Below are 24,650 nucleotides of genomic sequence, written 5' to 3'. Positions count from 1 at the left end.
TAGACAGTGTTGTTCATAGTCCTGCAAAAGTCAGCGCACTAGTCATGTGTTAGAAATAGAAATACTGTGTTCATCACAATGTAATTTGCTTTCTATGAACGACACAAGTCAGTCAGCAAGTTTGATTGTTGAGAATCAGTTCTCCCTGTAAGGAGTTTCTTGATTATAATTATGGATTGAGCTCGTAATAAGTGACAGCTTGTGAGGGCTGCGTGTGGTGCTTGTTTAGATGCTTTGTGGTTTTCATTTAAATGAGAGGCCTCTTAAATCTCATTTCTCAAGTGTGTGACAAAGTGCTCTTCTTGAAATTACACAATTCAGCTGCAATATGGCTTTTCAGGAGGGAAGAAGAGATGGATGACCCCTGTCAAGCAATTTAGTCTGTAGGAATGAATTCTTTCATAATGACTTTTGAACCAATACAGCTAAGTGCATCAGCCAAATGTTTAGGAGACAGCTGCATAACTAATACATCTACCTGCAGATCTAATGGGTATTCATTTAGAATAAAATCCTACTCTTAGGTTGCCTTCTGACTTGACAGGGCTGTGAGGGATTACGCTTTTAGCTTGATGTACTAAACACTGGTGCCGCAATGTACTGAAAATTAATTATCCAATTTTCTACTGCAACTCACTCAGAATAGAGTCTAGATGGCACTCTTTTCTCCTCCTCGTTTCTATTAATTTCATACATTTTTTCATTTCTCTATCTCACCTAACTTCTCTCGTCAGGTCTGGCTCACGGCCATCTATCAGAAGCTGAAATCAGCAACTTTCTTCTGGCCAGGCTCTGATGTAGCCATCAATGGCACCCTCCCAAGTTTTTACAAGATGTATGACAAGTAAGAGCAATGCCATGCAAGCTTCTGATTCAATGCCAATGAAGTGTAAAATGTAGCTCAATGCAGTGCTGTATCGATGCTTTCATAAATTACATTTGTCCCACAGGTCTGTTGCATTTGAGAAGAGAGTGTCAACACTGCTTGACTGGCTCAATTTACCTGAGGGAGAAAGGTTCATGTTCATCTTTATGATAACAAAGATGATGTTGTAAGTTCCCATAAGGAAACTCTCTATATAACTGTTGGCTTTCTGTCTTTAGACCTGACTTCTACACTTTATACCTGGATGAACCTGATTCAACAGGACATTACTATGGGCCAGAAAGTACGCAGGTGAGTTATTTGCCTGTATTAATAAGCCGGTTATTGATTACCTAAAAGAATAACTAGGTAAAAGAAGGGAACATCATTAGAGGAAAGCTCTGTATGGAAAATTTGTGTGCTGACAGTGTTCGTCAGCTGACTGAGCATGCCTTACAATCACAGGTTCACTCAGTTGTGTAATGTATGCCTGGGGTTTCAGTTAATATGCTCCTGCTAGTGTAAATTGGTCCTGGTGAGCGGCAAATTAAGCACAAAATGAAGAAGAAAAATGTGTTTAACTGCTTTAACTAGGATAAACACATTTTAGGATTAGGATTCAACTTTATGGTCATTACACATGTATAAATGCAAGATAAGAAAATACAGTTTGCATCTAAGTGCAAGAGTAGTAAGTGCAATAAGAGCAATTATATACAGATAAGCAGAGGGCTACTAAATGTATGGATATACTGATATATACAGATAAGGGTAGTATAAATGGTGGAATAGTTATGAACAGACTATGTACAGAGAGACCAAATATACAGATGAACTACAGACAAATGTACTGTTGTATACAGATATACAGATGATCTGTATAGCATACAGATGCTGTATATTGCTATACAGACGGGCAGATATACAGATGAACAAATATACAGATTTTACCACATTGTATCCATGAAATCCGGCCAAGCTCAGGATTAGGGCACCAACTGAAAACTGTTCCTCAACTGAGGGAACTCGACGCTGATGTGAACAATGGATTGTTTGGTAGGACATCTGCACTAAAGGGAGTTTGTCCATAACAAACTGTTTGAGCAGAAGGCTGTTAGTGAGTGTGCTGATGTCATGGTCCTGGGTCGTTGACCCAGCGTTTTGTGTTTTGTGATTATTTCCCTCTGTCTAGTTATTCTGTGTCCTCCCCCCTTGTGTCCAGTTCGGGTTCTAGATTTCCTGTTTTGTTCTGAAAGTCTGTGTCTGTTGTCATTGTGTTCAGCTTGTGTCCTCCAGTCATCATGTGTATTCAGATCAGCTGTTCTTCCCTCCTGTGTGCGATTACCCGATTACGTTGTGTGTGTGTGTGTGTATATATAGTGGGTGTCGGTCTGTGTTCGTTGTCGGCTCGTCTGTGTTTCTTGGTATCCTGGTCCTTGGTCTGCGTCTCTCTGCTCCGCTCTCCGTTTTGTAAGATTTCAGGTTTGCTCTTTAGTTTCTCCCAGTTTAGGTTTGTCATTACTCATGCTTCATTGCCTGTTTTTGCCACTGCCACCGTGTAAATAAACTTCACTCGTATCATCAGTTTGCTGCATTTTGGGTCCTCCTTTTCCTCCACTCCACACGGCTCACTCCGCCAGCCGTGACAGCTGATTGCATTTGGTTTTGGTTTTTTTTGGAACTGTATGTCTTGTCTTGTTCAACAGTTTAAAGAGAAGCTAAGTTGCTAGCTGACCAACCACCTGATTCTGGCATCTGTCCTGAATGACTCCTTGATGCCTTTTAAGTGTGGTGTTTTTGGAACGTAGGCCCTTGGGATAAAATCAGGATGCTGTGAAGTGATTATGAGTCTCTCAGCTGAATTAAAACCTTTTTAGCAGCTCTCTGGTGAGATGGAAGTGGTGGTTGGTGAAAGGGAGGTCTACTCAGCTCTGCTTACTGCGGCCTGCACAACGAAGGACCTGTAATGCTGTTTTTCTATTTTCATTTATTTATAGTTATTTTATTCCACTGAAAGTATTAAGTCCAACCTCTTCAAATAGTCAAGATCATCTCTTATGGTAACAAATCTGTTAGTTCATTTTGCTGGGTAAATATTTATCTAAAGCACATTGTTGATAGGGCGTTTGAATGGCAAAAGCACAGTGATTCTCAGTGTTGTTGTTCCAGTCGTGGTAACATTTTAACTCTGTTAGAACTTCTGTTATTCATTTAGATCGTTCCGGCCTTGCAAAGGGTGGACAGGATTCTGGGCATGCTGATGGATGGCCTAAAAGCAAAAAACCTGCACAATTGTGTCAACATAATAGTCGCATCTGACCACGGTGAGATAAATATCAACTCTCCACAGCTGGGATACAGTTTACATGGGATGACTGAGACCGAAAATTACCAGTTTAAACTGAAATACACTTTAAAAGAAAAGAAGCATTGTCTTATGAAAGCTAGCAGGTGGCTTAATTTCTGATGGAAATACTGATGAAATACAAATGGACATATTTTGAGCATTTTTGAGGAACTGAGCAGTATATTGCAAATGGAATTCAAAATAGCCAGGCTTTCTTTCCATTCGCTCACATAAAGGGGCATTCCACATGCTTCTTATTCCAGTTAGTGACGTCCTCAGCTGATGATGATAACATGGAGACCGAAATATAGCAGAAATGGAACACTTCTGCAATTTGACAAGCAATTAATCCTGCAAGAAATCATAAATCTTAGGATTTGAAACACAAAATAGTCAAACATTTTGATTCCAGTTAATTATTTTATCACTGAGAGCATCCTCGGTGTTCCTGTTCATTTCTAAGATGAATGAGGCACATTAGAGCTCTGAAACCTTAAACTGGATACCTTAAAACATTAAATGTTACTGTTACACACCCTAATAAGGAGACTTGGAAATTGTTTTAATTTGTTGGCAGTTCAAAGTGAAATTATTTTGAGTCTTGATGTCAGTTTGTCAGTTAGTGTACCTGCTGTCGGTAAGAATGGAGACCGCTGCCACTGAAGAACTGAATAAAGAAGTCATGTGCATGTTAACTAAGTAAAATGTTCTCAGTATTAGAGAAAGAGGTTTCTTTGGATGGCTGGAGACCAGATGTTTAGCCCTGTAATTACACACTCAAGATCAGTGTGTTGGAGTGGATGTGGCTCAGGGCGATGCCCAGATATCCTCATCTAAGACATTACTTCCAAGAGAAGAAGTACATTTTCTAAAATCCATGAACAGATTTTGTTCTTCATTAAAGGTTTAGCTTCATATCATTTACAAGAGAAGATGTTAATTTTAACTTTAGTATTTGGTAGTCCCTAGCTTGGCAAGGCAAGAAACAAGCAATTAGCTGGAGTGCTCATGTCACACCCAAAGACATTGCCAACACATGTTACACTGTCATTTTGAATGTCACGTCCTGCATGCAATGCAAACTTAAGCTCTGTGAATCCCTAGAAATGAATGGAAAGTACGCCACAAATCTTCCCCTTTTATTGAGGAAAGCTTTAAACTTTGTATTTCAGAGGAATTACAAACTTTTGTAGCTTTTATACAACATTAAACAGTTCTTAAACATTATAAGGTTTTGTTTAAGAACTTCTTCTGGTGCCTTTCTCTGTGTCATTTGTTGCCCTGCTGAAGACAACCTAGTGAAATGACTTCTTTTCAACAGGCATGGAGAGTGCTTCATGTGAAAGGGCATCATATGTGTCAGATTTCCAGAAAGACACCTCTGGTTTCACTGTAATCCAAGGCCCAGCTGCTCGCATCAGACCAAGTCGCCTCCCACAGGATTACTCTTCCTGTGAGTTCCTGTTTAAAAACACCAGAATTCCCCTGTTCCCAGATTTATATCATTACTCTGTGCCACTTTGTAGGAGATTAGCATGCCTGACTTGGTACTGTGTTTCTTTTTTCAGTTGACTATGAGGGCCTGGTGAAGAACTTGTCGGTATGCGAAATATTCCAGATCGGACTCTTGTATTCATAAGAAGAATGAAAGATTATCTGCTTGCTTGGAAAGTCAAACAGTCCCATTCTCTCTCTGTTGTGTGTTGATTCCCCTTGTCTGTGTCCATTTTGAAGTGCAGGACCGTTGACCAGCCAATGAGGCCGTACCTCAAAGAAAACCTTCCCAAAAGAATGCACTTCGCTAAAAACATCCGCATAGAGAGGGGTCACCTCTACATGAAGTCAGGCTGGCAAGCAGCACTGTAAGTAAACAATTAGTGATACTCTCTTTAATTTTTAATGTGTTAGTTCATCAGGTCGGGCTGCATGAAAACTTTTTATTAGTCCTATTAAAGGCTTAGTTTAGTGCTAAATTCTAACCTAATTAAGTTAACATTTTTGTTTACAGGCATGTAATTTGTGCATTTTGGTTTAACAACTTAACTTAAACAACAAACTGTATGTAAAATTAAATCATAGAAATCTCATGGCCGTGTAAACCTCCTGTCGTAAAGCAACACGTCATGCTGACCTGCATCTAGATCATTCTGCTGTCGATGAGTCTGAGAATACAAGCATATATGTTAAGCTGTAACTACAACGTTCATGTCTCTACTAAACATCTCTGGACTACCTTTGTGTATATTCGCTTACATGCAGCCTCAATATGTAGGTGTGATGTTTTGACTCGTATTATTATTATTATATTGTTTTATAAAACAGAATGTTTTTTATTGTTTCCCTTTTTAGCTTAGCAGAGCTGTTTTTTAAGAAACAAGCTGACATATATTATATATCTTTATTTTTATTTTTTGCTGATGCTTCCTTGAATGTAATTTGTGCAATCATCCAAAAATGTTGGCAGACACAATATACAGTTACACCTAAAAGGGAAGTATGTTTATTTTGTTCTGTGTTTTTTCCCTCAGATAAATTTTATTTTCTCTCCTCAGTAAACGCAGCGATATCAAGTATTCCAATGGCGGATTCCACGGCTCTGATAACCTCTTCACCAACATGCAGGTCAGGGGAATTTAATTTAAAGGTGTGTGTGTGTGTGTGTGTGTGTGTGTGTGTGTGTGTGTGTGTGTGTGTGTGTGTGTGTGTGTGTGTGTGTGATACACGTTTTGTCTGTGATAGATCAGTGTTAACAGCACCAGTCAGATCATTTTGTACGATCACTTTGCCACAATACCCAGAAAGAGTTGTGTCAGAGATGTCCTTGTAACAGTGGGTTTTCCCATTTTAATCATCGCATAATACCTCACACATATCTTACAATGTTTTGACACACATGTTTGGATAATCAAGTCGTGCTATGAGTTTGCAATTGTAGAAAAAGAAACTATCTTGTTATATTCTGCTGTTTGCTCAAAAATATTAGATTTGTTCTGGATTTCTTTTTTAAGTAATGTTCGAGCTTTGGTGACTACATATACTGATCACAGCTAAGAATTAGTCCAACATGATCTTTATACTGTAGTTTGTTTATGGAAATAAAAAAATAGGATATATTATTTTAATCAGTGAGCTTTAAATATGCATATAGACGGATTTTTGAACAGAAGGCAGGTTTAAAGCACTGTCATCTTTGAAGATGGACCATTCAGCTTGCTATGTGTGCTCGCTTCAAAGCTTGTACATCTGGAAAAGCACCATCAGTCCTGAAAGTTATATACAGGTTTTAGACCAACATCTGCTCTCATTCCCATGACATCTTTTTCAAGGAAGGGCTTCTATATTTCAGAAAGATGGTTTTGAATTACATACCACAGCTATTACAGAATAAAGCACGATGTAATGTCTTAATAGATGAGCTTTAAAAAAAACTCTCGGTGCTAAACTGATCTGCCTGTAGTCCAGAACTTCACCGGTTAAAAAAAACTTGGGCACATCGTGAGACAAATATACGACAAAGAAGAATCGCGACTGTTGAGCAGCTAGAATCCTATATCAGTCAAGAAATGGACAATGTTTTTCTCCCCAAAGTCCAACAGCTGGTGTCCTCAGTTTCCAGATGTTTATGAACTGTTGTTAAAAGAAGAGCAGATGCTACACAGCGGTAAACACGGCCCTGCCCTAGCATGTTTTCTCACAGATTTTGGAATTAGGCTTGTACTTGTAGTGAAACAAATCTAAAGGAAACATATGCATTAGGTATGTCTAGACCCGGACCTAAGTACCGTAATTACATTTTGTGTGGATTTCTCTCCACCTACACAATCAACTTTTGACTGAGTTTGTTTTAATTGAGAAAGGTGTTTCTGTCTGCCACCTTAATGTCAGTCTTTATGGTATTTTTGTCTATGCTTCCGGCCGTGGTTTACACTGGAATTTGACTCAGTATAATTAGCTTACAAGACTGCAGACCGATCTAAAAAAAGGGTCGAGAAAAGTCAACTTTTGTGTAAGCGGTTGCCAGCCTGCCTGCACACAGCTAGGGAAAGTTGCAAACTGCCCTTGAAATAGATCACAGGCAAATATCTGTGAATCCATCCAAGGCTTTCCTAGAATTGAAGCCCTTCACTTCTGAGGTTACGTAAGGTCATTTTACTGTTTTAGTTCCTTTCAAATATTTATGCGTTATCTAATTAAAGTGTTCAGTGATTTCTTTTTGTTGTACAAAAACAATTTAAAGGTTTTAAGTTGATAAACTGTCAAACTGTAGATCATATAGTTCAATATACGCACTTGTTTATTTTACAGGTTGAAGAGAAATTAATGAAAGTCTTACCTGGTTTTTTGTTTGTTTGCTTGTCTCCATCAGGCAATCTTCATTGGCTACGGTCCAGCATTTAAACACAGCACAGTTGTGCCAACTTTTGAGAACATTGAATTATATAACCTCATGTGTGGTAAGTTATATTGTTCCTTCACACTGCTCACTGCACATTCTTCTCCTGTCCTGCAACGAAGCCTAATATTTTTTCTTTATCGTTTCTTTTTCGTTAGACATATTCGCTCATTGACTTTCATGCTGAGAGCTAAATGAGAACATCTATTTTACTCTTGTACCCTGAAGTTTTGTTAGCCCTTTGAGGTTGCCAGGCGAGCTGAGGAGACTACAAGAATTACCGATCAAAGCCGAGAACTAGTCCACCCCACAAACCTTCTAAATTGATGCCATAGTCTTAAACTGCAGGAGATATAATGTTTCAATCAGTGAGCTCTAAACATGCTCATAGGCTGACTTTCTGTCTAAGGTAAGCATGCTGCAGCTACGTATTTAGCAGATAAATGTGACACTAGCAGCAATGGCTTGAGCTCGGGGCATTTGCTGAACGTGTAACTATTTCTGCAGTGACATAATTAGTTTCCATCGCTTCATCATATGAATCATGTCCACAAGACACAGTCAAGTCAGCAAGTCTACAAGAAGTCATCTGATTTCATTTTTATTACTTTGCCTAACATAGTTTACTAACCCCATAATTCATCAAATTGCTAAAAACAGCTGCTTATTTTTAAAAGATAAGTTAACACACTTGAGAAGAGGAAGCAGGTATGCTTCGTCTGCACTGAGTTTTAGGTCTGTGTTTTACTTCCAAAATAAAGAAGTGTTAGAAAAAGGAAACCATATCTACCAGACTGAAGACAAGATAGAGTAACCCGGATATTTCAGTACTCTAAGTCAGAATCAAACTGAACACACAACCAGACGGTGTATGCCGGCTACAGTAGTGGCTCTTTAGGTCAAAATAGAATAGGTGTGTGTTCATCTTCCATTAATTCAGGCAGTATCAATTTTAGAAAAGTAGAATTTAGGCAGATTTACTCTTTGCTGGTGTATTTTTTTAACATACATAATAAACTGACTATTAAGGCTCACTCTCTTTGAAACAAAGCAAATTTGTATAAGTCGCTGAACTCTTATAATTGTACTGTGTGATAACTTTGGTAAAGATTTGTTGTTCTTGAAACCATGACTCTTCTTTTAATTTCAAATACACTGACATGTTGTCTTATTTGATGTGTCCTATTCATTCATTTAATTAATCATTTTCTTCTCTTATCAAACAGATCTTCTTGGCATTCGTCCTTCTCCAAACAACGGGACCCACGGTAGTCTGAACCACCTCCTGAAGCACCCCGTCCATAATCCAGTTCTCCCAGCACAGCTCTCCCACGACATCCTCTGTAACTCTAATGTGCTCTTCCCCTCTGACAACCTGCAGTGTACTTGTGAATCCCAAACCACAGAAATGGTATGTGCTAACCAGATTTATTTTTGGCCTCTGGATGCAAATGTCAAGAATGAAATATATTTACAACTAGAGTGAAATGTTGTGAATTTTTTAAAGCCATTTATGGGACCCACTGAATGTTTTCTAATAGGTTTAAAGACCCTAAGATTATTGTCAACCTACTAGATGGATGGGCACAAAATTTTCTTTGACTAGACAGCTATGGACCAGTGCCTGGCCAACATTTAAATTAGTCTAGAACTTATTTTTATATGAAATATTCTTTCTGTCAGTAAACTCCCATTAAACTATACAAAGATCTGCCAAACATCTATGTTTTTAAAGGATTTTATTGCTAATGCTAGCATTAGGTTTTAGCTTAAAGCAACATATATACCCACTGCATATTTGTCTGAGTGTCACAAATGTGTATTACACAGTTATACATGACAACTAAGCTCCACAAATGTGCACATTAGGTTGTGTCTCAAATGCAAGTTTATTTATGGGCACATTAATAAAATACAAGAGCTTTCTGTATATATAAAACTATTAGAGGCGTTCTCTTTTTACAGATCGTAGTTGCGTGCAGTTACATGCATATGCATTGGTTAGATTTGAGACTCTTCTCCGTTTTTTCAGCTGATGAGTGCTTTGTGGTGGTAGATAACTGGGACATGTGGGCCTTTTGCTAGAGTCATAATTTCAAAGAGTTTTGTAAATAAACAGAACAGCTCATCACTCCTACATCACAAGATCATGTAACACACATTCAGGCTTATTTTGGGACTAGTTTCTATCCACAGTGGCATTGCTGTGGACTTTTAGGTGGTTATATTTGGTGCTTCACTTAATCATTCTTTGTGTGCACAGCGAAAAATGAGAATTCTCCAGGAGAGAACACAGCAGAGCTCGGGGATCTGACTATAACTGCATTTGCATGTTCTGAAGCTAACATATGATGTTGTTTGGTGTGTTTAACCCCTATTCTTTCATCTTTGACTGTGCTAAATGAAGTCTTGTGTTTGGATTATATTGCTGTATAACAGCTTTTAGAGCAATAGAATTGTTTTAAACCTGCTTGCAGAAAAATTGAAAAAAGCTGGATTGAAGGTCATCAGAGAAATAAAAAGTATCTAGCCCTCCTAATACTAGACTTTTCCAGCAATGGACAAACTATTTTCCAGTGTATTGATTGGTGTGTAGATGTTGGCTGGAAAACCCAGAGTTAGCCTTGAATTTACTTCACTAAGCCCCATATCATGATCAATAATACAGGCCTCTGGTGTACGCCGGATTTATGGTTTTTGATTCGTAGTTAGTGGCAGTGGTTACTACTTGGTCTCTTCTGATGAAGTTCATTAACACATAGTGAAGTGCATGGAGTAATAGAAGTACTACTATCCTACTCTCAAACTAGAGAAGCTGGGATATGTACAAAAAATGAGCTTTAAAAAATGCATTGACATCAGAGCTTTATATACTGAATACGTGGTTAAATTGTGTTAGCTATTTCTAACACAATCACGCTAACAAGATGAATTTCTTTTCAGGTGGAACAAATGAACGGAAATCTCTTGGCATTGAGCTCAAGTGAGAATCATTTCACTTTTCTTTGCACATGTGGTGGTTTTAGAGATGCTTCTGTCTGATACACATTACACATCTTCTCTTCAGGTGAGAAATCCAGCTTGCGTCGCCTCCACGAACCTTTTGGCATCCCTCGAGTCATCCAATCAGGTGCCACATTTTGTCTGCTGCACCACTTAAACTACCTCAGCGGATACAGCAAAGACCGGCTCATGCCCCTCTGGGTATCCTATACCATTCAGCCTCTGGTGAGTCCGCTGGCTGGAGCTTTTATCTCTAAACATAGCCTGTAGAGTTGAGTCGTTCCGGCTATATTTCTTCTGTGGTTATGGTTTGGCAGCAGATTGCACAGAGCTGTTTAGTATCTGAATTTCTTTTCTGAGCAGCTGTTACTCATCTTCTCTGCTCATGTTGGTTCAAGTCTCTCTTGTCTTTGTCACTATGTGGTTGAGCTCTAGTGTAAATTATGACCTCAAGCAGAGTGATGCATTCCCGGGAGACTTGAGACTATTACTGTACTGTCTGAATCATGGTGCAAGAGAGGAAGTAGCCATTGAAGCTCTATCTAAACAATAGAAGTAAAACAGAGAATCTTATTGTACCATCTGTATTTTTTCCCTCATACTGCAGATTGTTTGTGACTGAGCACTATTATCTTCATCACACTTGTAAACCCACACAGAACTTCAGTTTGCAGCTTGTCAAAGCTGAGCATTTCCATGAAAAGCTAGTTTTGAGCTAGTTTGCCTATTATAAAAAAAAAAGGACAATGTGACTAAGATATCATCCAAGATGTTTCCTGGACAGAGTCGTATTGTTTAGTATTTTATGACAAAGAGGAATAATAGTAAAAAAGTAAAGGGTAAAAAAAAAATGGTTTTACATGCAATTAAATATTAATTTGCTGTTCATTTATTATAGATACTTACACAAGTTCACATCTGTGGCCCTGGCCTCTAGCTTAATGCAAGATCTCATTTAAAATTCCTTTCATCTGCCTCTTGGGGGAAAAAAAACCCTTTTTCCACAAGTATATTGTATATGTTGTAACCCACGAGCTGTTCATACAGGCGCTGACACTATGTGTTACTTTAATCTCAGTAAAGAGTAAAACTATGGCTCCACTGTAAAATTTACCAGTGAAAAACTGCAGATTTCTTTTAACAATTTCCCGACACCATCGTCTGTCTAAAACATCTCCACAGTTTAGTTCTTTTTGGCACTTTGATTTGATTGACTTATTGCCCGTTTTATGTCTAATAATTCTTACATCTTAGATGGGCTGCCTTCTTAAGAAAATAGAAAATCTTTTCATTGTACTCGTGCTGATTTGTCTTTGGGGCGAGGCCAAACCGCTTTGGGGGATTGCCCAGATTTTTTGTATGCGGTTTAAAAACACAAAAGTGCATCTTTATGTAGACATGGTGTAAACGGTATGTGATTCAAAGCGGGGCAGCACGGTGGAGCAGTGGTTAGCGCTGTTGCCTTACAGCAAGAAGGTGCCGAGTTTGTGTGGAGTTTGCATGATCTCCCATGCTTGGTGGGTTCTCTCCGGGTGTTCCAGCTTCCTCGCACAGTCCAAAGACATGCAGATGTGAGTGCCAATGGTTTACTGTCTCTCTGGCAACCTGTCCAGAGTGAATCGTGTCGTCACCTGCGACACTGAATTGAAAAGGTGGAAGAGGATGGATATTTTAAAGCTGCTCTTTTTTTCTGGGAAATGGAAATACCCAAAAATGTCTTTCTTTCATTGTTTCTATTTAGCACTCTATTCTTTGAAATTATATAAATGTTTTGCATAGCTGGTTCCAAAATGATATAACCCTTGGTGCTACCAAGAATTTAAGAGGAAACAAATGTGTCTTTTTTTCCCCTCTGTGACAGAGGATGGAAGTGATTTATTGGTTTGGGGGTTTTTTTGGGAGCTGTGCGCACAGAATCAGAGCAATGCCCTTGCTGACCTATACACACATGGAGAGCAAAAACCAAGCCAAACCATCTTACACAACACTCGCGTTTTAGTCTGGACTCCCACTTATACTGTCAACACTGACTGATCCTCGCTCTCTCTACCTCTTACTCTCTCTCTCAGACCAGAGTGCAACCTCTGAGCCCAGAGTTGGAGGCGTGTGTCCGTGCTGACGTACGCATCCCAGCAAACAACAGCCAGCAGTGTCTGCGCTACAAAGACAACTCTGATCTTGCCTATGGCCTGCTGCATCCCCCCAGTGAGTGTTTGTGTTTGTGAACCTGCATGTGTGTGGTATTGAGGGAGACAGTTCATCCCTCTCAGCCTGTGTTGAAGTCAGGTCGAGATGTTTCAGAGCACATTTTCACGTACAGAGCAAACATATGCTTCACAGCTGCGTGAGAGAAAAGCATCCACTTCCTCTTGAGTGACACTCTGCGGATTGAATGTTTATTTATCTGTTTCTGTATATCTGTCTTTTGGATGTTCAGAGACAAGAATACACAAAGTTTGTGGTAGATTTTCCAGGGTTAACAGAAAAAGCTGGCCAACATGAAACCTTTGATCTGCCTCTGGTTCTGGTAGAAAGTGAGCACAGCGATAGCAGTGATAGCAGATTAATTAATCAATTAATTTCTCTTGAGTGAATTAATGTAGCAACTTTTTAATGTGAACAACTTTCACTTTTTCTGGAGGTAAGACGCAGTCATTAGCACTGTCGCCTCACCACAGTTCAGACCTCCTGGTCCTCCAGTTTTCCACTACAGTCTAAAGACCTGCTCATTAGGCTAATTGGTGGTTCTAAATTGGCTGTATGTTTGTCAGTGTGTGGTTGTCTCGCTTTCTGCATTAGCACTGTAACAGGCTGGTAACCATTCAGGGTGCTATTGCCTTTTGCAGCTCCTACATGACCCTTCGTGGTGTGTTTAAGTGTTTGGAATGTGGAATCAATGTGGATGTTAGAAAGGTGACGTGTAGTATTTTACTGATCAGTGCTTAAACAAGTCTTAAACACAATCTGTTTTAGCTCTGTTGTAATCTGGGCAAACCAATACCAGTACAAACAAGAGCACACAAGAGGGTACAGCTCCCCCCAAAGGGCAAGGGCTATACCAAAACTTTGATGTTTTATGATGTTCTTCTTACACGCTGAGTGATCAGTCTGTTTTTTTGCTTCTTGGTTTTTTGTATTTTGTTGTTTTTCATGAGGAGGGGTGGGACCTTTCAACTATGACTTTGCAGCATTACAAACCAAAATTGTGTATTTTATTATCTGTAGCCATATGATTGGAGCAGAATTGTCTGAAACCTTGAGATTTTAAGAAATATTAGTGGAAAATTTGAAAAGTTTTAAGAAATTTTCCAAGCTCAACTTTGACCTTGAATGCTAACAATGAAGGTCAAGGTCGAACGCTTAGCCAGCCTAGCTAATCCTTTCCCCCAGGCCTACTTTGTAGGTGGGCTGGAGCCTATCATAGCTGCCATGGTACACCCTGAACAGGTCACCAGTCTGTCGCAGGGCTAAAATCCTACAATTAACCAAATACCAACTTTCATTGCCATGTGTCTGAGTCAGCGATCCTGGAAGCTCCTGCCGACTTTTACGCCAGCTTTCCAAGCATGAGAAAAAACAATTTCCGATTCTTCTGACACCACATCAATGCGATTATTAAAATTAAAATAAGTCACAGGAGATGTAATAAAGAAGCCCTAAATCTGCCTGCATTCAACTCCACTAATTTGTAAATGTTTTTCTCAGCCAGTAAATCGCTATGCTTTAGTTTCACAGTAGACGCATCAGTCTTCACAACATGTAATCTAAGTTTTAATCCATAGCCAAATTCCATGCCCAGCAAATTCAGTTTGTCCTAACCTCTCATTTCCTCTATAGATCTGAGTGCCAATGTTTCAGACTCTCTAATCACGAGCAACATGGCACCGATGTTCCCTGCATTTAAAGGTGAGTCAGTTGCTTATTTGTTTCTAACTTTCCAGCTGCACCCAGACCGGTAAAAAGACCAGCAGTGATTCACAAGTTCAACATTTCTTAAAAGATCTGTCACAACTGAATGAGTCGGCTTAACAGCTCTCTGGATCTTTGAGACAGGCTCGATTTTGTTAAATGGGTCAAGCACTCAAGTTTTCAGACAGCAGGTATTGCGGTTTGCCAGTTTCCATTGCTTCAAATTATCCTGAGTTGCTTGAAAGCTGACAGCAAGCTATACTTTATCCCATCCCAAGTCCAGAGATCTAACTGATGTAATTATGTGGGACTTCGCCGCCCTAATTTACTTGAGCTTGTTCTGTAAAACGCAATCGAAGGTTTAGTTAGTGGAACAGTTCCAGGGTTAGTTTCCCTGCTTGCATGCTGTGTGTTTCCCTTACAGCAGGATTCAGCAGAAAGTCAGTATGTTTGTAAAGTGACTCACCACACTGTGCTCCACAAAGGAGCGCATGTAGGTTCTTCAGTCAAGGATCTGTGCAGGTTTGCTCTCATATGTCTTTGAAGGTTCTCAGTCATCCAGGTCATCGTAGTCAAAGGAGCTTGCAAAGAAAAGCGTCTGGACTTCTTTAAGTTGCTTGAAGACGTTTCACCTCTCATCCGAGAAGCTTCTTCAGTTCTAAGGACAAATGGTGGAGAGTCCCAGATATAACCTAGTGGGAGCAGTGCTTGCTGCTTTTCATACTTCATCCTTTATGTAGAGATGACTTAAATGGGCTGGATTACATGATTATGAAGCCTGAACTTGCTCTCAGTGTACTTTACAGCATTACAAAATCATCTGTCATATGTGAAAGAATATGTACCTCCATGGTGGTCTGGTAATTTCACTCTGTGGTTAGTTAGCCAACCCAGAACTGTTGAAACCTGTAGATTGTGCTGGGTGATTAAGATATTGCAGAACTGAGTTTTATCCTGACAACAAGCTGCAGAATGTTTATCAGCTGGGAGATGCTGCCCCCTGGTGGCTTTGCATGAGTGAGAAGGGAGGAAAACACGAAGGAAGACCAGACAAACACTTTAGCATAGGGTTGCCAACCGTCCCTTAAAAAACGGAATCGTCCCGTATTTAGAAACAAAAGTACACGTCCCGTATTGAGCTAATAAGGGACACACTTTGTCCCGTAATACAGTGAGAATCAAACGTAGTCTATAAAAGTTTATGGAATTAACACTTTGTTTGAAAACATAATTCCCAGCCCCTCTCCTGCTTTGTGACCAATGAGCTGACAGCACACTTATGACAATTCGAGTATGACAATTCAGATTACCGCTCATCTCATTGGTCGAGGAAAGGTCGCTTACGGAGAAAATACCGGAAGACAACAGATGACCACAACAAGAAGCATGGCCAACAGTGAAACAAACGCCGACACTGCGGTGCAAGTCTCGGATGACAGTAAACCTAAAGCTGGGCAGACACTGTGCGATTTTTTTCAGTCACGTTATTCAGCTCCTGCTCAAACTGCACGATTGACTCGCAGGGGTTAGAAGTTCATAGGTCACGATGTACTCTCACACTATACGGCCCGATGCTCTGATGCGACCTGAGAGCTCACACTGTGCCTCCATAAAATTAAGGTTATAGCAGAAAATCTGTCGCTCTCTCTCTCTGTCTTTCACTCACACAGACACACCACCACCATCAACTTTGCTAAATTGCTAATGAAAAACATTGATCAGGCAGCTGTGATTGAGCAGCAGTGTAAATCCAGCTATTTTCACGGTTGTTGTGGTCGTGATAATTTTGTGATGCCACATGGAAAAGGCTCGGATGAGCTTTCCAAAGTTCTACAAGTTGTGCCTCCATCGCTTGTGTCCAGATCACACGCTGCACAGCCGTGCTGCTCCATCTTTTTCACCGACGTTTACGTGTTTGCGCGTGAGCAGTGTGAGCGGCTGCGGTGACACACTCACGAGCGATTGATGATCGGGAGCTGGTCGTGAGGTGTTAATCACTTCTCGTTACCCCACGTATACTACACGACGCACAATGAAGGCCAAAATCGGTCCGATCACTCAAAAATCATCTCAAAATGGGCCAAAAATCGCACAGTGTGAGCCCAGCATTAGAGCAGCAATGTTTGTTCCCCTCAGAGAAAGGGAAGAATGGGAAAAGGAAAACACCTGGCTGGAAAAAGTTAATATGGGCATGTGCAGTGAATATCAGCGCTATGTGGCCAGAAGTGTGATAATATAATTTATTTTGTGTAATAAACAACTGCAAGGATAGATGATTACAACAAATTGATGACTAATACATAAAAGTAATACATAGGTGAATAATGATGATGAGTTATGATGCGTAATCATGGGAACAAGCGGGTTTTCAAACGGGAGCAGCTGATTAGCATTAGAAAAGCTGAAATAATACCTCAACTGAAGCCAATTGTACTAAATGCACTAAATGTGCACTGTTACAAGAATATTTTTCTTTCTATTGTTTTCTATTATTTTAAGTTAAGCAGGACAGAGTTCTTTTAAAGAAAGATTTACTTATATTCTCAAAAGTTAAGCATGACAGGCTTCTGTTTAAGAAGGAGACCTGTTTTATTGTGTTAATGTTGTCATTTTGAGCTAAAAATAAATAGCTAAATGATCATTTGTTTCACATGTGTTCATATCACAAAGAATAGAATATGCATCTACTTAAATCAACTTCAAGTCAAATGGTTAAAAAAAGAATTTCACACACAAAAAAAGAGCTAGAAAATTCACCACACTGGGAAGGGTGAAGACAACTGGGTCGCCCGGCCCTGGCCACGAGGTGTCCCTTATTTATTTTTCAGGGAGTTGGCAACCCTACTTTAGCATGTGTTGCATGCAGGGGAAAAAAGCAAAATAAAGTGATGTTTCTGTACAACACAGTGGAGCACTTAAAGCTTTTTTTGTGTGTATTTTCCCAGCCGTTTGGACGCATTTCCATGACGTCTTCCTCCCAAAATATTCACAGCAGCTGAACGGAGTCAACGTCATGAGCGGGCCAATATTCGATAAAGACTATGATGGACACGTCGATGAATTAAAAAAAATATCAGGGTAAGACAGAAGCAAAATAACATTTACTGTTGCTACACTGTGCAGTTCAGTCATTTGGTTGTCAGAAGCTGCATATTTTTATGTTGACAGTTTAATGGTCTGATTAAATTCAGCCTTTTTCATTTATTGTGCTTTACAACTGCTTATTAGGTGTTATTAAAAAAAGACTTAAGTGGTGACTCACTTTTAAGAGTCTCCATTTGGCCTTGACGTAAATCCAATGAAGAAAGATTTCCAAAGAAAACTGCAACTTCAGTTTCGTTTTGAAGTTAGTTCTTAAGAAAGTAACTGTGTTGCAAAAATGCTTATGTAGACATTTTCATTTATTCCTCTAGCAGACACAGCAGGTCTGAAGCAAATCAAGAAGGATTTCTAATAGTGAGAACATTAGTACAATATTCATCTTCACACATGAACAACAATTTTGATTTTTGTATTTCCTGAGTGAGGTGCATGTGAGCAATGTGTTACAAATCCATATTCTAATGAGGGCACACACATAAAGTGTGTTATGTTATTTAACTGTGGATGCTTCTGGACACAGTTTGCACTTTACCATCATGTTCTTGTCCTTCTGCATAATAAAAATTAAATTAATCACCACTAATCAGAAGTTGGAGAGCCCACTATTTATTTTTACTTCACCCTCCAAGCAATTTAGGTCAGGTTCAGGTAGCTGACGTGCAGGAAAAGGACACCTTTGGTTTGTTTTTGGCCTTTTTTTCCTATTTCTGTTTTGTTTTTTTCTACTTTTTTCACCAGTCATGCAGACATATGAAGAACAAGCAAGCAAACAAAGCAGAAAAATGTAATTTGATTACAGATTAATTGCAGATTAGTGCTCTACTTTAGAATGAGTTACACCCAACACCACTAATTAGTCATTTTCCAGCTTCCTACTAAAAAATGGTCATTCTGTTTTCTGCCTGAGGCAGCTCCCTCTCCCAAACCAAACTGAGTCTCACTGTTGTGTCCTCAAACTGAGAACATTCACCAGACATTTAATGTTTATATGGATCCACACAGCAAAAGTATTAACAAATAATTAAATAAAATGTCAGAAAGCCATCGTAAGATAAACCGGTACTCAGATAAAATCTAAGAAACACAGCACATAGTTCATGTGTAAAACTGACTATCAGTGTCCAGGCAGCTGAGCACACTCAATTAGATGAGATCTGATGGGGAATTCTAAAGTGATGCAATACCTGTGCTGCTGTAGACATTAATTTCCAGGGTTTACAAACTACATTCAGGCTTTATCCAGACTAAATTTTTGATGTTAAAATGCAATGTATTACATAAACATCCCTGGTAGTTTTGGTAGAACATTTGCACATGGCTTAACTCAAGCTCTGCCCTTCCTGCCTCCTGTCCAAAGGAAGGCCAAACAAAATATCCTAGCTTATATGTCCATTGGAACGCATCTGAAAATGAAGATTGCATGACTGTTTGTGTACACCAGGAATGCCTCCTGCATGTAATGGTGCATTAGCTGTTAGCATTGAACACAATGTCAGTAATCCCTCTGAGCTGTTATTTAATGGTAAACTAATCAGGTATCCTTTTTCTTCTGCAGAAGGGTTTGTGATAAGAGAATGATAATTTCGGAGGAGGACATGTAGTGACTGATAAGCAAACGTGGGTTTCAAACGTCTCCAGTTTTTTCTCTTCCAAACTAAGAAATAGTTGTAGAGTTTCAGAAAATGAAGAAACAGTGTAGACTCTTAAAAGTTGTGTTTTTTATATATATAACAAAATATGTATATGCATTGTGTTGGCCATATGCTTAAGTTACTGAATTTTTATAATATATTTTATCTGTATGTCTCAGTATATGCATATTATACCTAATGTGCCTAAAGGCTGACGCGCTCATTTTGCACATTAGCTTAGTGCACTGGTTCAATACACCCCACCCTCACTCCACCCAACCCCCCAGTGATGTTAATTTAAGTGCATAAATGAACTCATTGCATCGTTTTTGTTTGAATTAAAGAATTGATGCAGCCTTCACATGCACAATTGTCCAAAAACTCAAAAGACCTTGAGAAAGTGTTTGAGAAACCCATGGGTTACATTGAGGGTTACTCATAGCTCACGCAGTAGCACACATTGCAGCCGAACTAAATTTGGCTATTCCCCTTTAATAGCTCTCGGTTTTTGCTTAAATACTTCATGCTGGCTGGAACATGTGATGTCATATACTCCTATACTCAGATCAAGATTTGGAAACAATGAGAGTTGAATGACGTTTGGTGGGTTGCTTTGTGACTGTTTGTTATACAACATGCAGACAATTCTTAAGAAGTCTTGAGCACTTGAGTTGAAGCCAGTTCATCCAAAAAGGCTTCTTGAGAAAGATTCCTTCAGTTTTCAAATAAAAGGTGAAATGTCCTTCAGAACCTAAAAAGGTCAGAGATGTGAATCTCCCGTTCCACCACATCATAAAGGTGCTTTACTGCATTGAAATCTGATGACTGTGGAGGCCATTTGAGTATAGTGAACTCAAGGTGATGATCAGGAAACCAGTTTGAGTTGATCTGCTGGAAGCAGCCAACAGAAGATAGTACACTGTGATCATAAAGTATGGCTATGGTCTGCAACAATACTCGGGTAGGCTGTGGTGTTTAAACATTGCTCAGTTGCAGCTCGTTTTGCGCAACGCGTAATATACTGACGAATTGTCACGTCCCGAGGCGTTCCATGGGAACGCGAAAGGTGACCTTCCGCATTCCTATGCTACGCGCCGGATTGTGGATGAAACTGAATAGAACGACGCTCCCGCAGTAACACACGTTCCAGCCGTGTATTCCAGCCCTAATCATAACCTTATCCCTAACGTTCACCACCACCTTAATCGTGTTAGATTAAAGTCAAATACACGTACATGTGTAGATTCATTCCAAACGGTTCTCCTATTTCTAATATTTCCGAACTCGTAATATAAGGACGCATTGGGTGGCCGAAAGCATAATATACCAACGATTTGTCACCTAGCGTAAAATGTTATGCTTTGGGAGTGAGAACTTCTGTCAGTTGATACTCAAAGTGTGCCAAAAAATATCCCCTTCATCATTACACCGCCAAGACACTGAACTCTTGAAATGAAGTAAGATGGACCCATCCTTCCATGTTTTTTATGCCAAAATCTATTCAGATGTAAAATGAGAGAAATCGGACTTAAAATACACCCGATGGTTATTTTTTAACCTGAGGCTTTATAACTGAGGTATTCAATTTTTCCATTGCAGCACTTTGATTACGTGTGATCTCTCATCTCTGCAGGAACGAGGCTCCCATCCCGACACATTTCTTTGTGATCCTGACCAGCTGCGGGGATTCGACCTTTGGCCCCCTGAACTGTGCAGGTCCACTCCAGGCCAGGTCCTTCATCATGCCCCACAGGCCCGACCACACAGAGAGCTGCGCTGTGAGTAACACCATTCGTCCCACATGTTTCTGCACAGTCTATTTCAGTCTGCCTCTGTGGAAACCTGCTGTCAGACCCTTCTTAATACTGCATAATTTTAATATACGCCTCCCCCACTTTCTGCTTTTCTTCAGAATGGGACAGACTTGACGTGGGTGGAAGACTGGCTGAAGCTCCACACCGCTCGAGTGCGAGACATCGAGCTCCTTACCGGACTCAGCTTCTACCACGACAGGTTATCAGTGGAAGAGACACTGCGGATGAAGACATTTCTACACACTTATTAAACTCACAGACTTTATCGAGTGAAGCTTTAACTGGCAGAGGAAGCCATATTGGTGTGCAGATGTCTGCCCACATGGACAAACAGTTAACCCAATAACTGTGGGTTTAACAGATGCTTTACTTATAGACTTCCCTCATTTCAGACTGAACTCATTCTTAAGCTCCATCCATTATTTGAAGTGACATTTTTAAAATAAATTTTTATTGATTTTGATTGTGTACAAAAAAAAAAAGTAAATAATGAATGGAGCTTAAAGACACCATCACATCTAATAAAATGATTCCAAAGTATTTCCGGGTTCCCATTTCCAGATTGGAAAACTGGAATAAAACTAAAGGGAAAAGAGAGTTTTTATTGATGGAAGAACTGTTTATGTTGAGTGAAGCTTGCCACACATCAGGGGAGCTGTCTGCAGCAGCTGGAAAAACATCTAGCATGAATATGTTTTGCCCTTCTTTTTTGTATGTGTTTCTTTTCTTTTTACACCCATTGGTATTTTTTGTAAAATGAATGAATTATTCAGCTTTTAAATGTGCACCTATGCTGTATGCTTGGAAGGATTACTGTATGAGACACGTTTGAGCCAGTCTGGGCTCAGACACGTAAAAGCCTTTTCTTTCTCCAACACAGAGAGACATAAAGCAACTGCAAAGAACACTGAAAGCAAAGTTTACATTTAGCAAGGATCCCTGGTGTTTTATACTAAAATAGCTGCTAAATATATCATAGGTCATGTGAACTGTGTAGTGTGCGGTCTTGTGGTTAACACATTCGCATAGTCACAAGCTAGCACCGGTCCCAAGCCCAGATAAAGGGTATCCAGCATAAAATCTTTGCCAAATTCAACACGGTGATCCATCCACCCTGGCGAGGCTTTTATAAGAGAGCAGCCTGATGTACCTTCTTCTAGAAGCAGCAGATGTGAAGCTGTAATAACTGTTGATCACGTGAGGCAGCTGTAACCCTGAACAATCAAGACTTCAGAAAATTGATCTCCTAAAAAAGTCCTTGAAGATCATGAGCGTAACTTACACCTCACGGGGGTAAAGCAAGTCTGGTGAAAGCTGTAATGTTTAAGGATCATTCGAGTAAACTGCTTTTTATTATTATTCTGATGCTCGGTGTTGGTGGTAAACAGAAATTACTGATGTTTTTTCTTCTTCACAGATAAGAAAAATTCAGATCTGGAGAATTATTTAAGATTTTGTTTCTATTCTGTCTTTTTTCGGACTCTTTCTGGTTGTTTTGTGTCTTTCGTTCCATTTTGTAACCTCATTGGAGTGATTTTACATCTCTGTTGTCATTTTGTTCCTCCGCGGCCATTTGGTGACTTTTTCCTGGGAAGATGAATTTTCAGGCAGCCGCTAAACTTCAGCGTTTAGTTGGAGATGAAGAGAAGCTGTTTGAGCTCAGCTCATTAATCCGTCCGTGACTGTGTGCATCTGAATGTGTGGATCAGCAAAATCATTATTCAGTCTTTGATTTTTCATCTTCGCGTACTGCTCGTATATGAAGTCATATAGATTTCATGTATACCAAGCCTTTTCTATTGGTTGCTGCAGTTTTTCACACATGAAAAATTTCATATAAAAAACAAACTTCCACATTGAGCTTGTGACTTGTTTCCTTTTGTTTATGACCTTTTATCAGCCAAGATTCAAGGTGCACAAATCACTTTCGTTTCACACGATTGAATTTACAGCGTCATGTAGAGCGAGGGAAGCAGCAGTTGCTCTTCAAGTCTCCTTCAGGTTGAAGCTGTACATGTACATGTGAAAAGGAAGGAAGTACGTTACCCTATGTGCTTAAAGTCTGCCACTTCCTCAGGCTGACCACTCCGGCAGCACAAGAAGCCAGAAGGTAAGATCTTGCAGCTTTCAGCTCTGCACCTCGTAAACTCTGAGGTGACCCAATTCTCATGTCAGAAAACCTGAGCCTACTTTCCATTTGAGGTTGTTGCAAGGCTGGTGCAGTTGTCACAATGCTTTTCTCAAGTGTCGGTTGATGGTTTGGCAAGAAGAGGGTACAAGTTGTCTCACTGCATCTTTAGTCATTGAGAAAGAAAAAAAAAATTTTTGTTGTGTAAAATCTTTCTGTGAAGTCCGCCATTCAGTTGTTGAATTGCTGAGCTGGCTGAATAAGGTCTACTGCATGCTCTTCTTATGATGATCAATCTGTATGACTTCAAATGTTTTATTACTTCATCTGGCATTCATATTTTCAAGTGTACCTTGAGTCAGTAGTTTCTTTATTTCAACTCTTTTATGAAAGTTTTCAAATCCGGCTCAAACTGAAGCAGAGGGCACGTCTCTTGCAAAGGAAATGCAGAAAGATGACGCCAGCTTTTCTGAGCTTTTTTTTTTTTTTCAGTTGCTGTGATGAACTGCATGAAGATGATAAGTTTAGTTTAAATATACACGCAGCTCGATAACATGCACATAATTTCCTGGAAAGTATTTTGGGAGTCTGTGTCACCTCACAGCAAGGTTTTGTGACGTGAGTGAGTTTTGTTAGATGGGTCATTTTTAAAAATGTGTACCTGACATAGTTTCTATTGTCAGTCACTGTGGGTTGCAAGCATGAAAAAGCAGCTGTGAGGTTTTTATTTGGAATTCACTTGCTGCAGACGCTTCTGGCTTTAAGGCCAGAGTTTGCATGCTGTCACTGAAGCCTTCCTGGAAGCCCCTCATCTGGGTGGGAAGTGTGTCAGAGACCACGTGACCGCCTTGGGGTTTCTCACGATATGCTATATGTAGGTCTCAATGAAATTAGTCAAGTGCCCTTTTTACTGTCATTGCTGCGGTGGCCTGATACAATCCTCCTCGCTCTCTTCTCGGATGTTAAAGCGCTAACCACTAAACCACGCAAAGCCTGAATCATTATGGCCCCTTTGCATCGTAGAGGCGAGTCTGAGATGAGTGTGCTTGCATTATTGTGATAACGAAGACGATCATCTGTAAACTGAGCTACTCTTCGAATGAGGAAACTGCTACTAGTAGTTTTTAAGTGTGCAACTTGTTGCCTCGCCTGGTATTTAGAGCTCAAGAGCGGCACAGAGCACGTAAGCAGAGGACAGATAACAGCCGTGCCCCTCTCTGAGCCGTGAGGCCTAATTATTACTAGCACTGACTGTTATCTTCAGCCTCCTGGCAGCTCTGTTTAGTGACAACGACGGGCCTTATCTGCTAACACAGGTTGACATCCAGCTCTTCGACAGGCCATTTCCCCTCTGCTCCCCACGCCTGTGCGCTGCCGGGAAGGAAAATGGTCTCAGTCCAGATTGAGATGTTAAGCGCTCGGGAATGACGTCTTCCAAATGAATGAGATATTAAAGAA

At 39.9% G+C, this 24,650-nt stretch overlaps 1 protein-coding gene across 1 annotated transcript in view; it reads left to right on the top strand.

Moving 5' to 3' along the window:
* The window catches only part of enpp1 (ectonucleotide pyrophosphatase/phosphodiesterase 1), a 36,516-nt gene extending 13,603 nt beyond the window's left edge, over nt 1-22,913 (top strand). The window contains exons 7-23 of the mRNA XM_085373232.1: nt 735-844; nt 951-1,016; nt 1,105-1,177; nt 3,081-3,189; nt 4,534-4,665; nt 4,781-4,812; nt 4,947-5,074; nt 5,765-5,834; nt 7,579-7,666; nt 8,832-9,016; nt 10,549-10,588; nt 10,673-10,833; nt 12,678-12,813; nt 14,446-14,514; nt 17,463-17,595; nt 20,884-21,028; nt 21,163-22,913. Of these exons, the coding sequence (XP_085229358.1) occupies nt 735-844; nt 951-1,016; nt 1,105-1,177; nt 3,081-3,189; nt 4,534-4,665; nt 4,781-4,812; nt 4,947-5,074; nt 5,765-5,834; nt 7,579-7,666; nt 8,832-9,016; nt 10,549-10,588; nt 10,673-10,833; nt 12,678-12,813; nt 14,446-14,514; nt 17,463-17,595; nt 20,884-21,028; nt 21,163-21,315 (1,830 nt within the window). The 3' untranslated portion in view covers nt 21,316-22,913. The remainder of the gene's footprint in view (nt 1-734; nt 845-950; nt 1,017-1,104; nt 1,178-3,080; nt 3,190-4,533; nt 4,666-4,780; nt 4,813-4,946; nt 5,075-5,764; nt 5,835-7,578; nt 7,667-8,831; nt 9,017-10,548; nt 10,589-10,672; nt 10,834-12,677; nt 12,814-14,445; nt 14,515-17,462; nt 17,596-20,883; nt 21,029-21,162) is intronic.
* Nucleotides 22,914-24,650: the final 1,737 nt, after the last annotated feature.

The sequence above is a fragment of the Diplotaxodon limnothrissa genome, linkage group LG15, assembly GCF_057381915.1.
Source record: "Diplotaxodon limnothrissa isolate DT_005_m linkage group LG15, D_limnothrissa_male_GT1.1, whole genome shotgun sequence".
Classification (NCBI taxonomy): Eukaryota; Metazoa; Chordata; class Actinopteri; order Cichliformes; family Cichlidae; genus Diplotaxodon; species Diplotaxodon limnothrissa.
This window is presented reverse-complemented; position numbering and strand designations above follow the sequence as displayed.